Source organism: Glycine soja, chromosome 17, assembly GCF_004193775.1.
Source record: "Glycine soja cultivar W05 chromosome 17, ASM419377v2, whole genome shotgun sequence".
In the NCBI taxonomy this organism is placed as follows: domain Eukaryota; kingdom Viridiplantae; phylum Streptophyta; class Magnoliopsida; order Fabales; family Fabaceae; genus Glycine; species Glycine soja.
Genome location: NC_041018.1, coordinates 8254304 through 8281450, shown reverse-complemented (window position 1 = coordinate 8281450; position 27147 = coordinate 8254304). Strand labels below are relative to the sequence as shown.

Genomic DNA, 27147 nt, shown 5'->3' with positions numbered 1-27147 from the left:
ACAAATTTCAATCAATAATAAAAGTGTGTTAGAAAGTATATTATTAACATTTTTTATTATTTTATGGATCTTGTTAACTAGTATCCTTAGACATTAATTAATAAATTTAAAAAAATTATTTATTTTAAAGATCATAAAAAAATATAAAAAAAGTCATGAACAAAGAATTTTATGCCTCCCAATAAATTTTCTTATTCTTTTTATTGTTTAGCCAATGTTATTGATTAACATTTCTTTTATTTATATATTTTACATTTATCATTTTTATTGAATAACTAATTTTATCCAGCATCTATAATAAAAATAAGTTAATGAATATCTTATTTTTTGTTAACATCTTGCAACTAAAATCTAACAAATTTTTTTTTTAATTTAACACTTAAATGTTTAACTAATTATCAATTGTTTTTGCCAACATAACCTTCGAATCTCAATTTACGACTTTTTAAGAGTCTGATCTCTTCTATTAAATTGAATTTCTATTAATAGAAAATGTATATTTTTCATTCATTAACTTATATTCTAGTTAATTTAAATTAACACAATAACAGTGACTGGTGAGAGAGATAATTACTTTTTTCCAATTAAAAAAAGCTTATAAACAGGATAAAGAATCTAAATATGAAGGCGAAAAGAAAAACTTTTTCCATAAGCGGCTTACGCAGCACGATGCAAATGCAAGCGGTTACCAAACTACTTTAATTACGACAAGGAAGAAGAATACGATGTTTTTACACAACGAATTGACTCAAATACCCTTCCGAAAACGCGCTACCCTTTCCAATAAACCGTTCTTTTCTGTGACCACCCACCGCAACCTCTGTGTCCTTTCTCGTCATTTCCTCTTTCTCCATTTTCCCTCCCACTCTCACCTATTTAACACTACTATTTCATATTCTCTCTCTTCGTTGTTGCATTGCAACAGCTTCTCTCGTTCGTTCGCTTGCGTTCATGGCGGAAGAAGAATCGAATCCTGGATCCCCTCACTCTCTGAAGAACAGGCTCAGATTCTCTCTCTGCTTCTCGTGTTGCTTCCCTCATCACCAGCGCGTGAGGCCGAGAATCGTTCGAAGCGCGTCGCTCCACAACAAGCCACGCTCCACCGATTTCCCCTTCCCGCAACTCAAGGAAAAGTGCTGCAACTTCATCAACCGCATAGGCGGCCGCCACCGCCGCCGCCACTCCGCCGACTTCCACTACGACGCACTCAGCTACGCGCTCAACTTCGAAGACTACGCCACCGCCGATGAGAGGCACGTGGACGAACTCAAGAGTTTCTCCGCCAGATTGCCGGCGTCTCCGCCGCCGAAAGTTTCGCCAACTTCCGCCGCAATCGCAATCGCCTCCGCGTGAATCGGTAGATCTAAAAATATGGCGAAACGGCGTCGTTGGGAAGTAGTTTTTTTTTTGTTTAATTCGGTTTTGTTTGTAGATAACCTGATAACGTCATTGTGAGATCCACCAATGCAAATGCAAACAAGAGGAATATGAAAAGGCAAAAAAAGGTTAAAAGTGAGAATGTGATTATGCGTGTTTGTTAGTTGGATATTTTGCGTAGTGTAGCATTGATATTTGAGGGGAAAAAATAGTGTGAAGCAGAGGTAGTGGAGTGGAGTCGTGCTGCGGTGGAATCGTAACTGAATGACGACGCTATTATATTTTGTCGTCTTCTTGTTTGCAAACGGTTTTGGAGAGACTGCTAGACAGGGATTTACGATATTTCTTTTTCTTTTTTTCGGTACACTATCGGTATTCAGTATGGAAGAAAAAAAGAAAGCAACAACCTAGATAATATATATGTACTAAGAAGATATTAACTCTTTTTTACAAATAAATATTAATTATTAATAATTTATTTTTTGTTAGTAAGCAAATCAAATCTTTGGCATTTTTTTCCTCTTCTTTTAACATTTATTTAATCTTATAATTCCAATATATTAACATTGTATTGATTTAATCATGAGAAAAGAAAAAAATAATGAAAGGAAATATTTCAAAAAAGAAAAAATAGTGAAAATAAAATTGTGAAAGATTAAATAAATAATAGTGAAAAATGTAATAACAAAAAATGTAATTTTAAGTAAATATAAAAATATTTGAAAATACATTTCTATTTTTTGAAAGAAAAATAAAAAGTGAAAATGAAAATGAAGATACAAACCAAAAATACCCTTAATATCTCACATTACAATCGAGAGAAAAGATATATGTATGGATCAAATTCTACTATTTTTATTTCAATCAAACATACTCAATTTTGTTGTTTCCTCTTTCGAACTTGGTTTCCATTTATTTTCTTTTATTTCTTTCCTAAATATACCAAACACACAAAAAAGAAAAAAGATGAATGGAAAAAAACATAATTGGTAATAAATAAAAAAATAATTAAAAATGTTTAGTGGAGGAAAAATATAAAATAGATGATTTTGCGGCTAAAATATGTTAACCTGTGATTTTACACATTTATGCATTCAATTGTGTATAACCTAGAGGTATCTAACGCTTCTATTTGATATTTACCTAATTTCTCTCGCACCAGTTTAGTTCATTTTGGATTGAAATGATACTTACAGAGATTTTTTAATTTTTTTAGTTGTGTTTATATCAATCCAATTGAAAAATAATCTTTCAAATTAATCGAATTGCTCCAATATGTAAATCCTGTGTTTGGATATTTACATAAAATTTGAAGTTCAATTTACTATTTCTAACCAACTTTACATATAAAGATATCATAGGGTCATATTAAATTGTTATCAAATTTCTAAATTCATAAGTAATTATTGTCCATTATATAAATTTTAAAAAAATAAAAAAAATAAAAAAGCCTATTATACAATTTATACATATCACCATCCAAACTAAATTCATTTAACTTCACCATTGAATGAGACTAACTTATTCTAAGAGTAATTATTTTAAAATTATTATTCAATTTCATCATTCATTTTCTTAAAATTTAATATTTAAAATTAGTAATTTATTATAATCATTAGATTTCAAAAAAATAAATAATAAAAATGATTTTAAAAAAAGTTTATCATTCCTCTTTATTTCTCTCTATATAGAGAGAAATGATAATCTTAGATGAATTTGGGTGAAATCGTGGAGGAAAGAAAGAAATAAAAAGATAAATATAGTGAAAAAAATAAAAAGAGAAAAAAAATGATGTAGAAGTGAGTTATAAGAGTTATAAGGATGTGATATATATTCTGCAAGTTTTTTTTTTTTGTTTTTGTTTATAGCATTAAAGGAAACTTCATATTTTCAAGTTTCTTCTTTTTTTTTTGTACACGAAGAAAAGAAACAAAAACAAGCTCTTAAGACAAGCTATACGTTTTAGTTTCATCGGCCTGACTGTCTCTTTTTTGTACCATTTCCTAAAAAATATTTAAACAAAAAATACTATTTTTAAATAACAACATTTTCTTTATTAAGTGCTAGTTGCTTTTGTAAAGTTTTGTTTTATAATTTAACGGATAATGAAAGAGAGAGAAAAGGATAAACAAATTTTGTGGTGGACATGTTTGTACTATCAAAGAATCCATAGAAGACAAGAAAACAATTTCAAGTCAAATTAATAGGTAAATTATACTTAATAGTTATAAGTGATTAACTAATTATATTCAAACCCTAAGACACTTCAAATTTACAAGTATGACTTCCATTCACCAGTATTGATTTCTTACTACTTACCAAACAACACCCAATTCACTTCTCTTAAAATTCCAGTCTTTAAAGCATATATAGAAGGAACTTCCAACTCATTGAGTCATGTCTTTTTATAACTTTAAAAATGAGGCATTTTTTCTTCTTTCTTTTTTGCCTCCTTCACCCCCTTATTAGCCACAAGTGCACTTGTAATAAATATCTTCCTTCCAAAAATGTACTTTGTCTAGAATCAATGACACCCCTAGCACCTTTTTCAATCTTTTTGAGAGAATTTAATTTGGACAAGATTTTGTACATACCCCTAGCATATGGTGACTCTGGGTCCATGGTGTGTCTGTCTAATCGAATCTCAACCCCAATTCCATAACTCCATTCAATTTGAAAATGGCCACACGCCAATGAATTTGGATAGATCACATTGGATATGCATGATACTATTGATACCCCACAAAAACTAGGAAAATCCTTCTTCTCAGTCTCTACTCCCTCATCATCTGCTTCATGCTTTATTTGATAAATAAGTAGAGACAAGTTGTGACTCAATTGAATTTCATGATTTTTTATATGTTGCGTAGAAGTTAGAACTAAAAAATTTATTAATAACTTCCTATGGTCAAAATTGAGTAGGGACATATGGTTACCCATGGAGATTAGTCATTACCAATAAAATTATAATATTGCTATATGTTTGAAATAATAATAAAAAAAAACTAGTAATGGATTGCTTCTCACACTTTATTTTTTGGGTAACACCTTTGTGTAAGTTTTGAATCCGCAGTCCATGTTTGATAAATAATCCAATTGTGTTTAGTTATGCAAATATTTTTTAATAGAGTTTAATATTTATACATCGACAGTAGTTTTATACCGTCGTTTAATTATAAATCATTATTTAATTACTTTAATATAAATATTTTAAAAATCAATAAATTTACCATACATGATGAATTATGATTGAATGATTATATAAAAAAACTTATACAAACAGTGCATAATCTTTTTTTTCTTTTTAATAACCTAACGTTTTATATCAGAAATGTCATAGAAAATATGATGAATAAATATGTAAATAATAAAAAATAGATTTTACTTATATCGATTATTTATTTTAGGAATGCCATAGAAAATAAGATAAATAAGGGCATAGCCTTTTCTTTCATTTATTTTTGTCATATCAATTTCTAAAAAAAAAAATATTATATTTGGGTGTCACACTTACATAGAGAAAGATTTTTTTTGAAAAAAAAAAACAAGAAAAGATATACACTAAAGAAGTAAAAACAATAACAAATTAAATGTTTTCATTGTGTGTGTTTAGATTCATTCAATCAAACACTTTCTTTTCAGAATTAGAAAGATCAGGTTCTTTTAATCTTTTCACAATTTAATTGGATTCTTCTATCTCTCTCTCTCTCTCTCTAAGAAACATATTAATCTCACTAAAATATAAAGAAAGTATATGGATACGAAGGCGTAAGAGGATCATCATTATCTTTTGTGTCTCATACTCTCATCTATCATTTAGCATAATAATAAACTTTTGGCCCATCTTATTGCTCAGCTTACCAAAGAGAAAAGGGTAAAGTGGCGTGTGATGCTGTAAATTTTCCTCATAACTTTTCCTTACTTTAACAACAATATTTGTCTCACACTTACTTGCACACGTGAGTTAGGTTTGAAAAAAACTTATAAATAAAGAAAAATATAATAAATAATTCAATAAAAACTAAATATAAAAAACTCTTACTTTAAAATAGTCTACATCCCACACATCCCACAGACAGGTGCATGAATCGAAGTTAATCTTCAATGCCACCTAATTAATTGCATTACGTTTTGGTGGAGCCATTGCTCCACTTTCTTCTAGTTTCATACATCTCAACAAACAGTAGTTGTCTCCTTGTGGCCCTTTATTGGAAAGCAAGCATCCTCTCTTATTCTTTTTTGGCCATGGGGGGACTTTAATCTCTATTCTATTAACTAGGTTAATTGAAGCTTAAAGAATTTAAAGTGTCATTATCTTATCTAATGAAAAGAGTAATTACCAACCCTACCAAAAGATAGACATAACGAACAACTAACACTATGGATCCACGAGTATTGATTATTGGCTGCCGACTTTAAACTGTTGTTTTAACAAGATAAGTAATTAGATATTTCATACTGAGAGAAAAAAAATAATTAGAAACATACCCACTCTCTATTTAAAACTTATCATGTAAACAATTCTATAGTTCTCCTTTACTATTCTCTAGTGTGACTGTGCGCACCCATGTTATGCTAACAAATCAATCACTTTTAAAATGATAAATGCTAGATAAGTTTATAAAAGTAAATAAATAGTAGTATGAGGTAACGAAATGATGTGCCATGATTTCATATATATAAATAGTCTTAGTTACTTCTTTATGTATCGTAAATCGTAATTGTATGCTAATTGAATTTTTCCATCTTCCTCACTTTTATTATTAAGTACTTTTTGACTATGAGTTGTTAAATTTTCTTACTTTTACAATTAAGTATTTTTATTAATTTATCATTAATTTTCTCACTTTTACAACTTAAGTCTTTTCATCAATGTACCCTTAATTTATTATCGTTTTCTTTTTCCAACCTAAGACTTCAAGCTTGGTGCATATACCTTGGAAGTCAAAAGCCACTTAATTGGTTTGGAATATTTATAAAAAATAGATATTATATACTATATTGATACACAAGGGACCAAAATACACATATATTTATTAGTATTAAGTAAATAAATGAATATTGAGCATAACCATATTGAGAAACTTACAAATAACTACACGCGGTTTGATTTGAGTATAAATGGATTCAAACTTTTTCAAGTAAAATCTTATGTTCAATTATTATAAATGTAAAAAATATAATTGAAAGATTATTTTAATGGTAGTCAATCATGCTCTTAATAGAGATGACATTTTTTTACACCTATAAAATGATTAAAAAAATATTGAGAATAAGTCACACATTTTAATTGAAGGAAGGTATAAATTTTGCATATTAAATTATTAATAAATTTAATTTAAAATGTAAACTATATAATTGTGAAAACATTTTATTTAAACTTTAAATAACTTTTAATATTAACATATTGTACGTTATAAAATATTAAAAAGAAAGTAATGTTAACAGAGATTCACCATGGAAGCAAGAACAAATGAAAGTATATTCTTTTTTACAAAATAAAATAATAGAAAAAAGTTGACAGAGAGTTTCGTTTAGCAGTGAAAGAAAGATTTGGCGGGGGAGATATGAGGGCCCAAAGTCCCATTAGTCTGTTGCTCAGACGAAAACGTTCACGTTCTGTCTTCATAATCATAATCTATGAAATTAGCCCATTAAATAATCCCAAATTCAAAAACATTAAGATTACCAATTAAATTTCATGCCATAGCATCTCATCGACGCCATATCATAATAAATAGGATAAATATAAATGTGATATTAATGCAGTAATTAAATTTGTTAGATTATTTTATCATTAAAATTTAATGTTTGATAATAAATTATGTTTTTATAATTAATTTAATATTAAATTATAAAATTAGTGATTAATTGAGCTATTTTTTATACTCTCAGAAAAAGAAATATAAGGGGGTGTTTGGTTTGGTTGTTTTCTGTCACTGAAAATAGAAAACGGTGATGAAAATGTGTTTGGTTGAATTTTTGAAAACATTTTTAGTAAAAATGAAAACAGGAAACAACCAGAAAATGAAAACAATACATTTTCGTTTTCAACAGTTGAGAACAGAAATCTTATCTCGGGTAAAATGAAATTGTGGTAAGAATGAATGTAATTTTAAGCAAATTTAAAAATACAAAAAGACAAGAAGTCAATATATCATAAATTTTCAGTATTTTTATTTCATGAAAACAGAAAACAAGAAGTCAAACTAAACATATTTTCAGAATTCTAATTTTTTAAAAATGAAAATAGTTTTCAGAAAATGAAAACAGGAAATGAAAACAGAGAATGAAAATGCAAACCAAACACACCCTTATTTTTTTATTTTCTAAGAATTAATTTATGGGTGTATGGAGGAATTTGATTATTTAGTTAGAATAAATAAAAGAAAGTGAGGGGTGGGGACTCCTTCCTGATTCCGTTGTGGCGCTTTCCCTTTCCCGGGAAAATATGAAAAACGCGGCCATTTTTGGCGTCTGGTGCTTCCAGCAACAGAATCGGAAAGGATTATTATTCAAAGATTCAAATAACAATAATTATTATAAAATTGAAAAAGTGGTCGTGAAAATAGTGTAAAGTCATTCATAAATGACCAAAAAAGAGTCCCTGATTTTTGGGAGCGAGAATGAGACTCATTGTTACCGTTTCCTTTTCTTTTCCTTTTCGGGACTCATTCTTCTCTCTCTTATTCTCTATCTATCAATATTCATATTCATCACTCTTACTGCAACCCAACCTTGTATTCTTTTTCCGCTCTCATCTCTAGGGTTTTAATTCCACCCTCAATTCTCTAATCATTAATCATTGATCAATCTTCCAGGACACCATTCATTCATTCCTTTGTCATTTCTTTTTTATTCTTCTTCATTCCGATCTCGATTCATAGCATGGCGTTTGATCAAAATTCCATTCCGTTGAACGCGGCCTCGGCGGTGGCCGAGGAGCCGCTGATTTCTCCGGCCACCGTCACGCCGCCCACTCCGAATTCCGTCGGGGAGCTTTTCTACCCGCCCTCGGACTCCGCAACGTGGTGCGTCCACCCCATTGCGCATCATGCCGACGTCAGCCCCGCGGCGGCGCCGTTTGGGTCTAACTACGGCGGTTCCAGTTTCGGAAACCACCGCGTTGTGGCTGCTGGGAATGCTTTGAATTTGGGAAAGTTGTCAGCGTGTAATGGATTAGACAACAAGGCATGCAATGATGTGAATGGTTTTGGTGGTGTTAGGGGAAGCAGAGTGGTTGCAAATGTCGGTGATCACGGCGGCGGTAGCCACCACGAGGGAGGTGGCAGCAACGGCGGCGATGATTCGGCCTCCTCGGGGAGGAAGGTAAAGTTTCTGTGCAGTTTTGGCGGGAAGATATTGCCTAGGCCTAGTGATGGAATGTTGAGATATGTTGGGGGGCAAACAAGGATCATTAGTGTCAGGAGAGATGTGAGTTTCAATGATTTGGTGCAAAAAATGGTTGAGTCTTATGGTCAGGCTGTGGTCATCAAGTATCAGCTTCCTGAGGAGGATCTTGATACATTGGTTTCCGTGTCGTGCCACGATGATGTGGACAACATGATGGAGGAGTACGAGAAATTGGTTGAGAGGTCTCATGATGGTTCTGCCAAGTTGAGGGTTTTTCTGTTTTCTGCTTCCGAGAGTAGTGAATGTTCTTCTTCTTCTGGTGGGGTGCACTTTGGGGACTTGCAGGATACAGGACAGAAGTATTTTGATGCTGTGAATGGGATTGGTAATAGTACAGAGGGGATCAATAGGAAGGAGAGTGTTACAAGTGCTGCTTCAACCCAGAATTCCGATTTTAGTGGTGCTGAAACTCTTGATAGTTCAATTGTCAGTGGTGGGGTGCCCTTGTCATCACCTAAGGAGAATGTGTCAGCAGCTTCTTCTTCCGACACAACTGCAACAAATTTGGTGGTTTTGGAGGTCCCCGGTGCACCGGTTTACTCGGGTGGTGCTTCCGCGGTTTCATTGGCCATGCCTGTGGCTAAGACTAAGACTAGTCCAACCGCAACCCACAATCTTTATTTTCAGAATGAGGTAGAGTCAGAGAAGTCTGTGACTGTTACTTTATCCCAGAACCCATTTGGATTGCAGCCTTTTGTTGATGCTACTAGCCAGGAGGTTATGAATCATGCAGCAGATTATGTCCAGCTGCCTTCACAGATGGGCTTCACAAACCCTCAGCTTTTAGGAAAGACCGGCGGGCATGTCTTCGCGCAACAGCAGTTTCATGATAGTACTCACCGTTTAGCATTGCATCATCAGGTCATCCCTGCTGGGGTACAAATGACAGTGGCTCAACAACCATCTTCTCATGTTGGTGTAAGACCAAATGTTGTTCAACCGCAGCAGCAACATCTTTTGGATCAATACCATGATGAAAATACTTCAGGAGGGGTAAGGATTATCCAGCTTCCTGCTGAACGTAGCTACAACACATTCCAGGTTCCAATGAATCAAGTCCAACCCGTCATAGTTGGAGGCAATTATGGCTGGGTTCAGGTTCCTCCACAAGAGCGTGTTGTTATCTCTGATGGATTGTTACCTCAACAACAGGTAATGATCCCTGAGAAAATCCGAAGAGCTGAGGACTGTTCTATGTGTCAGAAAAAACTACCTCATGCACATTCAGATCCAGTAGTTCAGGATCAGCACGATAGTCGTGGTGCAGGTTCTACTCCTGATTCAACCCCAAGTCACAATAGTTTCCCAATAGAGGACAATGTAAAAGCTCAAGCAACGAATAGGATTATGCCAATGGTGACTTCACCCTTGAAGGAAGGCATTGCTGAACAGGGGGCTAGGACCAGACCCAGGGTCCTTGGCAAATTGGAACCTCCTGATGGAGTACATCATACTGAGACCAGTGGGTTTCCTCATAATATTGAGCCACACACTGAAGGTGGGAGGAATTTTATACAAAAGCTAGAAGAATGGGATCATCCCAGGAACTCGTTTTTCCAGGAAAAGATTGGAATGAAAGGCAGAGAACAATCTCCAAACGACGAGCCCCTGGGAACAACACCATTGTCTTATCTAGATGATGTTGGCAACCACCACTTGGTATCAGTTGAGAACTGGGTTAAACAGGATGTGCTTAATCATATACCTTTAGGTGAAGGAAAATCTATAAAAACTTCAGAGGGTATGCTTCAAGGATCTCAAAAGGAATATACTAATGAGCTTTCCAGGGTTGTTTCTAAATCAGATGCGATAGATAATTGGATTAGACAAGACCATCTAAAACCTGTTGATGCAAGGATGGACACCTTAAAGATAACCAATTCTGAAGTTTATGTAAGTAATGATTACTCTTTTCTGCCAGTTGATAAACCCAGTGGGAATGATAACTTAGATTACAGCACTCACCACTCTGTAGAGGAAGAGGTGATTCTGGATAACAACTTTGGCAGGTCTAAACTGAGAGTTGATGTAAATCAAAATAAGATGACAGGTGTGCTGCCTTGTTCTTCTATGGAAATTTCATACAGGAACAATTCCAGGCCAGGGGAATGCAATGAGGCCGCACAACCTCCATTTTGGGGCATTCCTGGCTCAAGTCCTCAATCGAATATTGGCAACCCCCACAAGGGTGATGCATCACCATCTTCACCATCCTTGTCTCTTAGGTTTGGAGATGTGCAGGATACTAGGAACTCACTTTTCAGCAATCAGGATCCCTGGAATATACAGCATGGTACCTTCTTTCCACCTTCTATACCTAGCAAAACTGCTTATAGTAAAGAAACCTATTCTTGTAACGATTCCTTTGATGGGAATTCGGGCAACTTTGGGGAACAAAGTTTAGAAGCACAGTTGGATGGTAGCCTCTACCAGTCATTCAAACAAAATTTAACTATAGAACATGTTAGGTCTGCCAAAGGTCCGTAAATTGTTTTAAGCCCTAAAATGTGTAACTTTGTTGCTGATAGATAGTGATGGAGCTCATAGCATATACTCATCATGTTTTGGTTTATTTATTGAAGGGTCAGCAGAAGACCAACAACTTCAAGCTGTTGCGGAAAATGTAGCAGCTTCTGTTTTGCACTCAAGAACTCCTTCAAATTCTGACTTGCATTCCGGAGATGTTTCCTGTTGCGAAACCATTAAGTATGACAGTGTTCAAAACAATCTAATAGATGTCAAGTGTGGACATAAAGCTCAGGTGATTTTGTTTACAGATTCCCCAGTATTTGTATTATCTTCTGACTTATTGCAGAAGCAGAACTAACTATTATGTATGTCACTATCATCTCCAATGCTGTTTTATTAGAATTATTATAAGTATTATTTTTCTCCTTTTAGGATGTCAAGAGCAAGCAACTGGAAAAGGCAAATTTTGGCTTTCCAGCATCAGGTGTTGGAAAACTACAGGTTGGATGTCGTTTGCGTGTTTCCTCTTCTATGCTTTTATGCTGTCAGTGCAGCAGAGCTAACACCTTGTTGTTGGAACTTTACTAGGTTATAAAGAATTGTGATCTAGAAGAACTGATAGAACTAGGTTCTGGTACCTTTGGGACCGTATATCATGGAAAATGGAGGGGCACCGATGTTGCAATCAAGCGGATTACTGATAGGTGTTTTGCCGGAAAGCCTTCAGAGCAAGAGCGCATGGTCTGTATCTCATTAATGGTTCTGTTTCCATTTTCTCCATTTCTCTTCAATGACCAAAGAGCTAACTTACAATGATTCTCGATTTATGCATCAAACAGAGAAGTGACTTCTGGAATGAGGCAATCAAACTTGCTGACTTGCACCACCCGAATGTGGTAGCTTTCTACGGTGTTGTGCTTGATGGCCCAGGAGGTTCTGTGGCAACAGTAACTGAGTATATGGTTAATGGTTCTTTAAGAAATGCCTTGCAGAAGACTGAGAGGTAATTTCTGCATGTATTCATGGGCATGTTCCTTTTATATGTTCATGTTTGTCGCTTAGTTCCTTTGCATTGCCCTGATTTAATATGTTTCTATATTGATAAATGCTTGATACTAATGTGATCATATTAGGAATCTTGACAAGCGCAAATGTCTTTTGATTGCAATGGACGTGGCCTTTGGCATGGAGTACCTGCATGGAAAAAACATTGTACACTTTGACTTGAAAAGTGATAACTTGCTTGTGAATATCCGAGATCCTCACCGCCCAATATGCAAGGTTTAAATGCTTGATACTGATGTCATATAAGAATCTTGTTCTGTTGCATCATATTGTGGTAGTGTTAGACATACATTCCAGTATTTTGTATATAAGGAGATACGTTAGTTTGCGCATTTTCTTTCATATATGTTCAGGACGTTAGATTCTTATTAATTTATGACCTGCCCTTTATGCTCGTACCTCTGCTCTGGTGTAACTCAGCAGATTATTGAAGTCTTTGGAATATGCTAAAGTGGCTTCCCTTGCTGGGTCGCGATGAGATCTTGACTGATCAGTTTGCTGCTTTAGTCTGATTGAAGAAATTTGACCCATCAAAAGTACTAAAATATATGGTGGTGTGATATTTTAGAATAACTGTTTGTCTAAAGGATGGCTTTATATCTGTTAACCAGGCACAGATTGACTGGTTGGCTGTGCCAAAAGTTTACTTTGGCATCATGTGATTGTGAATTTTTGATGACATAAGTGAAAGTTTATATATACAAAAGGAGATAGTCATACGTTAGTTAGAACTTAGAAATTTATAGCATTGGATTTTGGTGGAAAATTAGGGATTGCAAATGTGTTGAGATGTGTGTCATGAACACAAAACAGTGAATAATGGGGATTCCTTTGAAGATGAGTCGTTGACTTGCAGATGTTGATGCACACCCACAAAAACTAAGGACAGAAACTGTCACCTATGAATTGTAGGACTGGATTTGCAAATAAGGTTATTTATTAGGTTTGAGTTGGTAGGCACTGAGCATATTAGGCTGGATTTAAAATTTAGCCTGCAGCTTTGCACTAACTTATGTGACTACAAAAAGTTAAAGGCTCTTGTGCAGTTAAGCTGTCTTCTTTTATCATTCTGCAAATTGGATTGTAGTTCTTGTACATACATTGTTGAGATTTTTTCACAATACATCTCACATACAGTTTGTCTCATTGGAAAAATGAAGTTTATCATTTAAAATTATGTCGTTCTCCCTTGGCCCTGTTTTATTTGCTTTTCTCTTATTGACATTTATGATGCTCTCATGTTTTCTGATTCTGTTCCCTTGCTAGTTGCCGTGTATGGATATTTTTATCATCTTGGGGGTGGGTGCATAAATTGTGTTGATACCATATGCCACTAGCACATTTGCATGTTCCATTAGTATTTAAAAAGCTACATTTTGTGATTTTTATTTTTTGGAAATAACCTAAGTTGTTCTTCTTTGTACCCAAAGCTTATTTCATACTTGAAGACATTGGGGGTGGAAATGCCCATATTATTTTAATGTTTGAACCTTATTCTGAAAATCGGTTCTAGATTTTAATCTGCTAGGTCTATTTCAGTTTGTGTTTTGCCTCACAAAGCAAAGGGTTCTTGTTCTCTTTCAGTATTAAGTTTGAAACCCAACCTACACTATCAGGATTTAATCATGGGATGGTCAAATGAATTTATTTTCTCTTTGTTTTAGCTCCATCTCTTTTTCTTGCCTCACTTTTTTAATTATAATTTTATTTGATGCTTTCTTTCTTTGTTGACTCTGTCTTTCTTTTAAATTGTTACTGCAATTCATGTCAACTTGTTATATTGGTTAATTTTTGTACGAACTTGAAGATCAAAGATTCGTCTTGGATCTTTTGGCAGTGCACTAAAGATCTTTTGGATGCTTAATGATTGATTGTCTTCACTTTTCAGGGAATCAATGTGAAGGAAAAATCTATAAAATCTAGATTATGTTATCTGAGATGTTGCTGCCCCTAAATAGAGACTGAAATTTTATACTTACATGAGTTTCTGTTGCTACAGTTTATGAAACATGATTAAATGCTGAAGATTCTACCAGTTGATACTTGATAGGATTATCAGATGTTACCCAGGATTCCTATATTATGAGAAGTAGATTATGGAAATTTATATTTTTCTTCAATTATTTGCAATATTTGTCTCTAGTGTTTTTGGTGGTGATTATGTTACTGAAATCTAGATCAAAGCTTCTTTTATGCTTATAGGAATCAATAAGGTTGTGGTATTATACAAAAATTACAAGAGGTCCAACTGTAGATGCTACTCTAGATCTTCCAACAAGCAACAGATAAAATTAGGCTTTTTTGTATCTGTTATATGCTTTATTTCTCTCTTTCCCATTGAGCTTGCTACCCTGTTCTTTTTTTAGGGCATTTTCAATTTACTCTTGACTAGGGTAGCAACTTATTTAGTGTCTTGGAGCTTCCTTATTCTACACAAAGATTTGGCCATTTGAATCTTTGTAATGTTGCCTCCTTTGTTATCCCACCATAATTAAGTTTGACTAGTTTATAGCTATTATAAACCTACCAACTCTTCATTCCCAGTTTTCTTGGTCAGATGTGCCAGGCAATTGACAACACAAGTTAGGGGTGTTTGTAGTCTAGTTTAGATCCATAGTAAGGCATAAAAGCCAATTAAAACCATTCAGTTTCTGTAATAGGAGAACTAATTGGCTTAATTCAATTTGTAAAACCGAATCAATCCCAATCGAGTTAAATTTAAGAAAACAAGAATAGTTTACCTGGGCCCTTCAGAACAGAAAAGCACACAAAAATCAGGATAAAACAACAACAAAGCAGATGACAACAACAAAACATGACTACTGTGCCAAACTACTGATCTATCAACAAAATAATGTCAAAAGGTCTTATACTGGCTGTTCCATCAATTTGAATTAGATTTGAACACCCAATCACTTAATGATTTAGAATTTGCTCCATTTTTGCAACATCAAGCACCATAGTTTTCTTTCCTTAATTTTCTGCTAAATGATTTTCAATCATCAATACTTGCTTTCTGGTCAGCACAACTCTACTCGTAGCATGGAGCAATTGATGATTAATTGATCCTTCAGTAGTTTCTTTTACACTTTTGCATCTGATATCAGGTTGGCGACTTGGGTCTGTCCAAAGTAAAATGTCAGACACTGATCTCTGGTGGTGTGAGAGGAACTCTACCATGGATGGCTCCAGAACTGCTGAACGGAAGCAGTAGCCTTGTTTCAGAGAAGGTCTATGCTTTTACTTAATCTGAATGGTTGATGTGTTTTGCTATATTGATATTTTGTCACTATTTAAATTTGAGGCTTGTGTTTTGATATTTGTTGTTTTAGGTTGATGTTTTTTCATTTGGTATTGTGATGTGGGAACTCTTGACTGGAGAGGAGCCATATGCTGACTTGCACTATGGTGCTATCATAGGTAACATTCGGGTTGAATCCAAACTTGTGATCTAATTATATTGCTTTCAGTTAAATTGAGTGGTTTGCATGTGGGGTTTCCCAAATGTAATTCAGGTGGTATTGTTAGCAACACTTTGCGCCCTCCTGTTCCCTCATCTTGCGATCCAGAATGGAGATTGTTGATGGAGAGGTGCTGGTCATCAGAGCCATCAGAGAGACCTACCTTCACTGAGATTGCCAATGAATTACGTTCTTTAGCGACCAAGGTATCCTATCCCAGAGGACAAAACTCTCCTAAAGGACAAAACCAACATCAGCAACACTCTCCATTGCATACTCAAGTCCACAAATGATTTTCCCTTGATTTGTGTTTTTCATCCAATTGCATATTATAGGGAAGGAATGATTTGTTAATTGGTTCAGATAGATATATTTACCAAGGTTGTTAACAAGTGTAGCTTTTTTAGTTTTTCTCCATATATTTTCTATTTACTTACAACCCCCAATATGAAACGTGTGCAAAAAGAGAAAAAAAAGACAAAGAAAACAGAAGAGAAAACAATTTGTCAATATTTTTTATATTGCTAGTTAAAATTGTAAAAACTTGTATCGGTATTCTTTAAATCTTGTGCATTCATTGAAATTTCATTATGATCGAATATCGCGTGTAGAGTGCGCGTGGAAGTTGTCTTTTTGTTTTGTTCAAAGGTGTATTTACTGTTGCAAATAATTGAGCACTGCATGACGCCGCGTGGGTAAGTCAACATGAAATCGAATTCTTTTACTATACAAAAATTTAAATATTAGTGAAAATTACTTCAATTCGCCGCTTCTTTTTTTTTTTTGCTAATATCTCTTTGTTGAGTAGTGTCAGCGTCTAACATGCCAAGGCAATCGCGTGATATTTGCTTGGAACCTTCTAAATTCAAAGTTCAAAATATGTCTACAACGATATTTGTTTGACTTTTCCTCCATTATCACTCTCTTATTCTATAAATCTTTTCTCAAAGAAAAAGTTACACAAACACACAAACATTATTTATACCTCCATTAGCCACCCCTTTATTATTTCAGGTGTTGGGTGGGGGTATGTACGTGTATCACTGCTCTTACTCAAATCATCAAAGCCGCCACTAACCTCATACACACAATCGAAAACATGGCATCTTACGAGGGAAGGCCATTGGTGATGGAAATGGAAGGAGAAGAAGGTTTCGAAGAAGCCGGTAGCAGCGGTTGCGGATGCTTCCGGTGTTTCAGCCTGAAGAAATGGTGGCAAGGCTATGAGGAAGAAGGTAAAGGGCTACTTGATCAAAAGGGTGAGGGAGAGTCATGGGTTGTGAACAAATTAAGGAAGGCAAAGGAGGTTTCAGAAGTAATTGCTGGCCCCAAGTGGAAGACTTTCATTAGAAAGATAAGTGGGTATGGGAAGAAGGTGAAGTACCAAAGAAACAGGTTCCAGTATGATGAACATAGCTATGCTCTCAACTTCAACAGCGAAGCTCAGAGTGAAGATGAAGGCATGCCTCACAGCTTCTCATCAAGGTTTGCTGCTCCTGGTCGTCGCCAGAATGAATCATGATACGTGCATGCATGTTCTTTAATTACAGTTATGTTCGAGCAGGATCGAACCTTTAAACATGTAAATTGTTGCCTAAATTTGTTTACATGATTGTAATTCTTATCTTGTAATTATCATTCGTTGTGTGAAGAGTGAAGACCAATATTGTTTTTTAATAAATTAAATTCCACCGGTTTTATCTTTAGCTCTTGCAAAATTTTCCTGAATAGCAAAATATTCGAAGAAAGCTAGTTGAAGAAGAGAAGGTATCCACCAAAAATATCGTTTGTGGGCAAAGTTTAGTTTGAATTTGAACGATCTTCTCTTCCCAAGAATCAAGATAGAAATGGAAGAAAGGATGTGGATTCTTCACAAGACAATAGTCACACGTAAACCATTAGTGTTTTTAAAATAAAGGTAACACTTCAAGACACAACAAATTCGAGGAGTGATTCCATTCTTCCAAAAGTAAACGCGTTCCATCGAGGACGCCTTCAAAATAATATATACTTTTCCTTTGCTTTTTGTATGCCAAATCCTTTTCATTCGCAATTCCTTTTGTTCTAAGAAGGCAGTTGGAAGTTGTCCCCTCTTGCAACTTGCATACGTACCTCTATCTAAGGCTATAACAAATCCTTAATTTGTATCATGCTAAAAATATGAATTTTACCAATAAAATAGATGAGTCATTTTTTTTTGTGAAGTTCTCGTAAAATTTATTTAATACTCTAAATAGCGTGTTGTTGATATTTTCTGAGTATATTATATTTCCGAGGAGTATTTCAATATAAATTAGTATCATTACTACTGTAGATTGAGGTTCAAAGAAAGAAATTAAAAAATATCTACATATATGTACTTACACTCGAAAATAAAATGTGTTTATTGACTAATAACAATTTTGGTCATACTTCATCAATCTATTTGGCTTGTATAAAGTGGTATGGCATGTAATTTCCAATCTATTCCAGAAGTGAAGTTAGTTAAGCTGGTGCATAGATGGGCTGGTCCAAAGAGGATTAGGAGCTTCTTTTGGAAGCTCAGTCATGTGCATGAGAAGGTTCTGACTAATGCTAGAAGAATAGTGTTAATGATTCTTGCCAAGCGTGTGAATATGAAGTAGACTCTTTTTCATCTCTTCAGGGAATATTGCCAAAATAAAGACTGGTTTGGCAATTTTTTATTCGGTTAGAGCAAGGTGCCACCAAAAAAAAAAAATCTATTTGAGTTGTATTACACTCCATATATTTGCACGTGAAATGGTACACATAGGTTTGGCAAAAAAGATTTACAAAATTTTCTACTACATTGGGCTCGTGATCAAAATACTAAAGAAACTATATATATAAAGCACAGTTGTCGTGTTTTTGCTGTATAATACACTCGTTTTTCATCAAGTATCGGCAAAGCGCAGTATCACCAAAGTAATATGATCCATATTCTCCCATTTAATTCACAAGAGTTTAGTCTATTCCATATACATATGACTGTAAGGCCACAACCCTCGAGTTGTTCCACCGTTAAAGGTTTATCAGCAAAGTCGTTAATAGATAGTTCACACTAGTTTCATGATGATCCCAAAAAAAAAAAAAACTTAAACTACAGCTGTTAATTATCCCATTAACTTATTAATTTTGTCTAATTAAGAAACAAAACCGACGAATTTGTACTACATGCAGGTGGATACTAGTAGGACTACTTGGGATATTCATGATAGTTGTTCTTCTAATAATAAGAATTCAAACTTTTAAAGATTAATTTATTCCTCCATTTTTTATATAACCACATTAATTAGGATGGACGTTTGACTTCTCAACACGATTTCAATGTATCCCAACAAATTTTGATTATTAGTTTGAAATTTAATTTTACTTAAAGCTCTTAGTCTTTCATCAAGAATATGCTCGATCAAATTCAGGTCCAATTCCAACAAGTTAGATGCATTATCCACTGAGTTATACTAATTGGATCCATAATATTTTTAAATAAGCAGAATAATATCAGCATGCTACCCATTAAATCGAATAGAATGCGACTGCATCAATATCAGATATCAAGCGGCATGCAGCAGCCTCATATACAACAATACCAGGGATAATTTTCTGTAATTCAACCAATACAGTGGTTTTATATATCATGAATTTCCCTTTTTCATCCAGAATCCATCACGTTCACGCTGGACCGTAAGATCTATGAATCCCACGAGCATGCATTAAAAGGGAGAACAATACCAATAATTTTTGTTCAAAATATGCGACCGTTCACATGAAGCTCTGGTTACTGGCTTCTCCTGCACTACTACCATCCCAAGATTTCAATCAGATGTAGTCATAAAAGATTAGGAACTTTTTAGAGCCATCAAATTTTATTTTATAAACAATTTGCTTTCAATTTTTTTATTTATGCAATTAGTCCGATTCACGTAGAGTGTATCTTCACTCACAACTTATTACTTCCTCTCATCATATATTTTTAAAATTGATGAAAATGTTAGAAGTGTCAAAGTAAGTCAACTTATTCATCACATGTTGAGAAAAACTGAGTTAACTCGACTTGTTTCACTTTTAAAAGAAACATAACATTAGTTGACCCATTGTGAATTGGTGGGTTAGAGTTCGTTCACTTAATTTTTTTTAAAAGAATACAAAAAATTTAAGGAAAAATAGAAAAAGGGTACATAATAAAAAGATTTAACAAATTTTAAAGTGCAATAAAATAAAAAATAACAACATAGTAATATAAATAATTTTCCAACTCTCACCCAATACCCTCATTTTTTACAAAATGGTTCTAATTAAGTGATTTAAAGAAATATATATATATATATAAAAAGAAGAAGTTAATTAAGCCAATTCGCTAAACCCAACTCAAATCAATGTACTAATAAGCTGGTTAAATGAGCCGACTCATTTTAATAATAATAAAAAAAGTGAGTCTAAAGTTTATCAATCTAACTGACGAGTCGGTTGGTGCATGGATGACGACTCATATTACAATTCTAGATAATACCTAATAGTTATATAGTGTTAAATAAATCAGTTAGTCAATATATATGAAAGCCACTAGACAAATTGGTTAAATAAATGATATTTAAAAATTTATTTTATTTCGTGATATGGTACCGCTTTATTTAATGAGTTCAACATTTAATAATATTGTTAACATAGTCAAACTCATTAAATGAGCCGTCATGTTAGGATAGTACAAGAAAAACTTAACATTAGAGTGTATCAAAATTAATTAAGCCATAAAATGCATCTTGAGGATGGTTTGTCAAACATTAAGCCACAATAATAATATATATTGTTTGGAAGAAAGAAGTGACAATTAACCTACCTCTTGCGCTTGCTTTTGGAGTTGCTAGAGGATGAGGGGTTATTTGTATGCCAGTTCCTTTTCCTTTGATTTATGAACCAATTATTTATCTGCTTTAATTGCAACCCTGTTTCCTGCACCAATCTAGCCTTGTCTTCCTCCTAAAACAAACAATGTTCACATGTTTAAATTAACCAAAGTAAATGTATGGGTATATATATATAGAGACTCGATCATGCCCAGAAAAGTATATGTATGTGTGTATATAATATCATATACTACTAATTCATATGTCTAAACTTACAGTGGGGTAAGGCCATTTAGAATGTGATTGCCACCAAGCTTTCAAAAGGGATGTGGTGTCCCCTGGAAGCTTCCCCGCTCGTCTCTTTCTTAGAATTTCTTCTCTTATGTCCACAATCTTCTCCTTGTAACCCTGAAAGATAGAAATAAGGTATGTAAAAATGATTCAACTTGTGCCATTGTGATATTTATCAATGCGTAGCCAAATCACTTGTATCTATATTCCTTGTTCTCTCAATTAAAAGTGACAGATGAGGAAAAAAAGAGTGTTACTTTTTAATTATATATGTCACTTATAATTGAGGAAAACAAAAAAGGGAAAAAAACAAGATCTGGTTATTTTAAGTAGTGTTTAACTTTCTTAGACATCTCTTTTTAAGAAAAAATTGGATCAAACACATTTTCTGAAAAGTTTAAAAGGTTAAGTAACTTGATTTGTAAAAGAAGAAAAAAGTAATTTTCTAAAAATAACAAACGAATGAGCTTTTGAAAAAAAAATTGTTTCTCTTCTCTCTTTCTCCATTCCTTGCTTCCTCTTTTTCCTGCTTTTGAAAAAGTTAAAGTCAAACATAGCCTTAATTATACCTAATTTATTAGTTACCTGTTTTAGTTCATGCTTCAACTCATGCCTGACTCTTTCCATCAAAGATCTTTCACTTTCAGTGGGGACAAGAGGACCAAATCCAAGAGTTTCGCCGCCATCAAGGCTTCCTTCGTATAAGTTGGCATTGCTCTCTGCCTGGTCATCTTCATCGTCTGACATTGTTGCACCCGTTCCTTCACCAGGAGATACACCTGCACATACCACATGCATCATCGTGCATGCATGCATGCTTTCATTCTTCTTCTAATTATTATGCATATATATAATCACCCCCATTTATTTGTCTTTTCTAAAGAACAATTAATACAACAAATGTCCATGCATGCATGCAACATATTTATAGTTTCAGAACATTTTGTACGTAATTAATGGACTATACATTGAAAGATTTTACAACACTATAAGCTTAGTTCCATCAGATTCAAATTCACTAATTAATAGCAGCAACATCCAGTTAAGAGGGTTGCGCAAAGCAACTACGTACTTTCCTAAGTGGAGCATGAGAATTGAGACATGCAATAGTCATAAGGTTAATTTGAGAACTGATCAAAAGATTAATATTATATAGATAAACGGTAAAGATGATACTAATGAAAACCCAGCATTCAGTACACTGTCTCAGTTCCCATAACTGAACCAGAGCAAACAACAATCTGCCAAGAGAAGGGTGCAATTCCAAGGAAAGCAGACTCATGATTATTAATGAGGGTGAACTGTCTTTAAGGTTTTACACAAGAATTTAAAAATTATTAAATATTTGTAAGAGAATTTAAGCTCAACTCTATTATTGTTTTTCCTATTCCACTTGGTGAAGAATACTTTTATGGATGCTTATTAACTTTTCCCAACTCTTTTGAAACGGATGGAGTACTTCCTTTAATAATAATTACTGCATATACCATTTATGTATCCAATCACATTATTAATTACAAAAAATAGTGTTAACTGTAAGCTACTAATTACTAATGTGTATGATTATTTAATGAATAAAACTTGGAAGCACCAGTTGTGAGATTCTCTCCTTCCATTACATTGAAAGGCCCTTGTATATGAAGAAGGATTGAAGCCACGTGTTGCCGGCCGGTTGTGTCTAGTCTCTTTCCTTGTTCTCTTAATTATTAAGAATTAACATGTGGTTAAAAATATTCTCTTTTCTTCTCACTCTTATTTATTAGCTTTTTTTCCACCGACGATTTTTTATTTATTTCGAGGGCAAAGAAAATATAGGAAGAGGACAGGTGATTTTATTCATGCGATGAAACTATTAATAGGCTCTATTTTCAGCCTCCAGTTATAGCAAAAATTGTATACATTGTTTCTAGAAGTTGGTAACTGGTTTTATCAATTTCCAATCAAGGCTTTGGATGTTATGTTAGACATGGGAATGTGAAGGAAAAATGAATTCAACGACAATACTCATGTTAATATAATGAATAAAATATTATTCAATCTTACCAACATATTTTTTTAAAATTGAACAACTAAAAGTAAAAGGTTAATATTAAAGTGTTTATTATAGTTTAATATTTTTATTATTCTTCTTACTTTTACTTATGTAAAAACAGTTTTAATTTTAAACACTGATATTATGAACAAGAAAAAATATCATCCACAGTCCCACTAGTCCCACTCATGAGTGGGAGGAATGAGAACATTCTAATTCGTCAAATTATTATTCCTTTAGTTTTTCTTTTTGCCAAAGATTAACATATGCTATTTCTTTATTGGGTTTTGTATTTTTCTCTCGATTGATTTTACCCACTCGTTATTCCTTTAGTTTACTATCACCTATATTATTCTAGCCTCGTCAAGACCCTGCACATTGGGATTTGGGATTTGAGTAAAGGCAGCCTCAAGCCCTCAACCTTGTTTCTTCGTCTCCTCTCTCTTCACTTTTCTATTAGTCTGTCTAATTTCCATTACTAACTACTCTTAACAGCGGGGCACTTTATGTTTACAATGTTTGTTAATAAATGAGAAATGTGATTTTTTTTTACACCAAATAATATGATATATAATCGTATTAAAGAGAGATTTTTTCATTAAATATAATTAATAACTCTGTAATTAACGTACCGTGATAGGTTATTATTCATTAAAAATGATTTTCTCTAATATAATTATATTCTATTACTAGAAAAAAAATGGTAAATTATACTTTTGGCCTTTATCTTTTAAATTTGCATCAATTTGGTTTTTCCAGAATAGTAATCATGTTTTATTCTGAGACTTAATTTCACTGATTTGAACCTCTTTTTATGAATTCAAAAATTAAAACTTGTCACATTAGATTTATCTGGATGAAAATCATAATCTCAATTGATATTCAAGCAAAAAAATTATAAATATAATAAAATTTACATAAAAAATGAGTCGTACGAATAATTGGTGAAGAATTTTATTAGATTTTTCTAATTTTTTTATTGCTTGTTAGATTTATTTTAACTGTTTATCTTTTTGGTTTAAACATCAAATTTGAGTTATAATTTTCGCGGAAGTAAATTTAATGAAATATTTTAAATTATTAATAATTTTAGAAATTTTTTCTAGGAATAATTAACTGTGGGTATATCTATTTTGTTGTTTTCCTTAATATTTATTTGTATTAAAAATCGTTTAAAACTCTTATTTATAATTATTCTTAATTATAGTTTAAAATATTTTATATGAACCAAATGGAAAAATATATTTTGATAAAAATAAAATATGATATTTAAAAAAGTGATAATACAATAAATCTCCTTGTTTTTTTCGTCATTTCACTTTCACACCAGTTCAATTAGAATAAAATATATACTTTCTATCCCAGATGCCACTTTAAGGATTAAGTATAATCTTTAAAAAAAAGATTAAGTATGATTAAACTCATATTTAATAAAAAAAATTGAGAAAATAATTTATTTATTTTAGAACAAGTTGAAGTGTACACTCCACACTAACTACTTGTCCTTGTTGTTTCGTTCAACTCTTATAAACATTATTTATTTTTTCTTCCATATCATTTTCTCCTCAATGTCTTCTTTCTCTCTTTCTTTCCTATTAAATCACTTATCAAGTTTTTTTTTCTCTATCTCTCTTCCTTTGGATGTATCGTTTATATTTTTTCTATTCCATGGAGAGAACCAGTGAGAGGCAAGTTTTAGATGAGAACGGTGGAGTGTGTGGTCTCCAATTCATTCTTTTATTTCCTTTTTCTATTCCATCAATTCTTTCTCTCTCTCCTTGTCTTTGTTTGCAGACCCAATAATGAGTACAAAAGACACGGTATCTAGCGAAGAAAAAAGACTTTTATAACGCTGAAAATTTACCTGTCAAGCTTTGCAGAGATTGCTCCAGATCCCAACAAGCCATCACTGCCTCCATGGCATGAACACGGACATGCTGCTGCAGTTGTTCTTTAAAGGCACAGAGCAACAGAACATAATGGGTCTGCAACAAACAAAATACTAGCATAACTCATCAAAAACAAGCTCTTCACATTAACAACTAAAATCACATTCATTAATTATTCTTGAAACGACAAGAACTGAGAAGGACTATATATAAATACTAGTGTAAATAAACCCCAAGATTCCAAACTTAAATAAATGTCCCTACAAAGTTAACACAAAATGTTATAGTGATTCAGTACTCCAATCATTATATGTAAAGTGGCTATTAAGTCAGAATCAATGTTAACTTGATTAATAGTAGCAGTTGATTCATGCATTTAATATAGATTCTACCATACACTACAGGACAAATAGTATGACCAGTTGATACGTACAGAATCACCAAGTTCCGTATCCTCCCATTATGGTAGAGCCAGAAACGTACATTAATGAGGAAGTAAGAATTGCAAGAACTGAACCATCAAAGTTTCAGCAAAAAGGGGAAAGAAAAAAGAGAAGTGAACAAGTGGGGAAGATCATGACAGCATTTAACAGAAAAAAGATTCCATAAAGCACTCCTAAAGGTTATTGTAGGAAGCAGCAGCATGAGAACCCTCAAGCGGAGCCACTCCATGACAAATCAGATTCACCAAATTAATGCCTCGTACTACCGTCCATCCAAAAAATAAAGTTACAAAACCATCACTCCCATTATCATCATTATTATTCTTCATTTTCTGAATTCTGTATATGTGCTATCTAGTCCACAAAATCTTCAAAAAACAAATTCATTTTGACATGATTTTATGATTTAACAAGCAGCATGACAAAAAAAAAATTGGTTAATGAATCAAGGATCGACAAAACAGCCAAAATGATTCCCAAAACCAGATTTTTTTTATAAAGTATTAGGTCATCCAAAATCATCATAATTTCAATTAATCTTTATATGACATATAAAACTCTTTTTTCGTAAATTTATAAAATTAAATATATCATACAGAGATTAACTGAAAACTTTGTTTTGTGAGAATATATTATTTTATCAACAAATATTAATTTATTATTAGAAAGTTAATTTTTATTAATAGATAAGATCAAACTTTTAATCTTTTCTTTCTTTGTTTTTTTTTCTTAATCATTCAAGTCCTCTTATGTCTAAGACTAGACCCAATGATTTCTTCCGAAGAGAGGTTAACAGCAAGAAAGGAAGAAATCAAAGACAGGTGGACTTAATTGAATTAAATTAAGATTCTAGGAAGTAGTAGTAGTAGTCCTAGGAAGTGGGTTAAAGTAGAGGGACAAGAAAACAGAAGGAATTGAAGTACAACAAAAGAGAGGGTTTATTTAATTTAAGAATGAGAGAAAGAAAGAAAAACAAAGAAGCAAACAAACCATGAACTGATCAAGCTCCTTCTCATCGACGACCCCGTTGTGTGCAAGTGCAGAGTACTTTTCAACCACGCGCTGCGACTGCTGAAGCTGCGCATCGATCCTAGGAAGCTGGTCCACCGGCGTGGCGATTCTGAGGCACGAGACGTGCGCCGACAACAGTTGATCGTAGAGAGGGTGACCTAGAATGTCCGCTTTGTATTCCCTCAAATCCTCGGATTCGCAATTGCTCTCGCTTCGGTTGTTCCGATCCACGCTCTTCTCGGTGTCGAGGAAATTCTGTTGACGCGCGTTAACGTTGTTGAGCCATGTCGGAGGTGGGAGCCTCTGCTGCATGTCTCTGTTCTCGGTCAACTCTTGCTCCTCCGTGAAACGCTGGAACGCTATTTCGTGCTGGAGATGGTCGTGGAAAGCCATAAAAACATAAAATTAATAAATTAACTGATTTTCTTTTGCGGTTTTGTTTTTCTCTCGCTACATTTTAATGGTTTTGTTTAACGGAGATCCAAACGCGGTGTAAAGGAAGCGTGGATTCGAGGGTGAAAAAGAAGAGGAGTGGTTGTTGTTGGTGGTGTTTGTTTGTTTGTTGTTGCAGGAGATGAGTGGGGGAGTGAGAGAGAGAAGGGAAGAAGGGAAGAAGAAGTTTGGAAAAGCACTTTTTAAGGAAAGACTTTTTGGACAGGTTGACGCAGGGATCGAGATCCAACGGTGGGATCGGTGATAACGTGGAGGGATTTGTGGTGAGTGCTCATTGGAGATTATAAATAATAAATAATAAAAGACAAAGGATGGATGGATAGATAAATCATAAATTAATCCATGATGTGGGAGGCAGCTACACTGCTACATGACATTATTATTTAATTACACCTATAA

General features: G+C 33.6%; 4 protein-coding genes across 8 annotated transcripts; 3 read left to right on the top strand and 1 right to left on the bottom strand.

Moving 5' to 3' along the window:
* The first annotated feature begins 735 nt into the window (after nucleotides 1-735).
* LOC114392830 lies at nucleotides 736-1851 on the top strand. The gene has a single exon (XM_028354060.1). The coding sequence runs from the start codon at nucleotides 952-954 to the stop codon at nucleotides 1351-1353; it is 402 nt and encodes a 133-aa protein (XP_028209861.1). The 5' UTR covers nucleotides 736-951; the 3' UTR covers nucleotides 1354-1851.
* Nucleotides 1852-7965: 6114 nt separating this feature from the next.
* On the top strand, nucleotides 7966-16415 carry LOC114393664. Of its 3 annotated transcripts, none has more exons than XM_028355051.1 (9): nucleotides 7966-11083; nucleotides 11373-11551; nucleotides 11692-11760; nucleotides 11848-12000; nucleotides 12099-12262; nucleotides 12393-12540; nucleotides 15432-15554; nucleotides 15657-15744; nucleotides 15840-16415. In XM_028355051.1, exons 1-9 carry the CDS (start codon nucleotides 8266-8268, stop codon nucleotides 16076-16078), a joined length of 3981 nt encoding a protein of 1326 aa, XP_028210852.1. In that variant the 5' UTR covers nucleotides 7966-8265; the 3' UTR covers nucleotides 16079-16415. The 3 variants fall into 3 exon arrangements, with proteins under 3 accessions (XP_028210852.1, XP_028210851.1, XP_028210850.1); XM_028355050.1 differs by having other exon boundaries at nucleotides 7966-11269; nucleotides 11382-11551; XM_028355049.1 differs by having other exon boundaries at nucleotides 7967-11269.
* Nucleotides 16416-16732: 317 nt separating this feature from the next.
* On the top strand, nucleotides 16733-17491 carry LOC114393665. The gene has a single exon (XM_028355052.1). It carries the CDS (start codon nucleotides 16885-16887, stop codon nucleotides 17305-17307), a length of 423 nt encoding a protein of 140 aa, XP_028210853.1. The 5' UTR covers nucleotides 16733-16884; the 3' UTR covers nucleotides 17308-17491.
* Nucleotides 17492-19199: 1708 nt separating this feature from the next.
* On the bottom strand, nucleotides 19200-26920 carry LOC114392839 (homeobox protein knotted-1-like LET12). Of its 3 annotated transcripts, none has more exons than XM_028354070.1 (6): nucleotides 26275-26920; nucleotides 24817-24937; nucleotides 21506-21699; nucleotides 20906-21037; nucleotides 20623-20762; nucleotides 19200-19584 (listed from the first exon to the last, which is right to left on the bottom strand). In XM_028354070.1, the coding sequence occupies exons 1-6, from the start codon at nucleotides 26686-26688 to the stop codon at nucleotides 19548-19550; spliced, it is 1038 nt and encodes a 345-aa protein (XP_028209871.1). In that variant the 5' UTR covers nucleotides 26689-26920; the 3' UTR covers nucleotides 19200-19547. The 3 variants fall into 3 exon arrangements, with proteins under 3 accessions (XP_028209871.1, XP_028209872.1, XP_028209873.1); XM_028354071.1 differs by having other exon boundaries at nucleotides 19200-19581; XM_028354072.1 differs by having other exon boundaries at nucleotides 19200-19576.
* Between the last annotated feature and the right edge of the window lie 227 nt (nucleotides 26921-27147).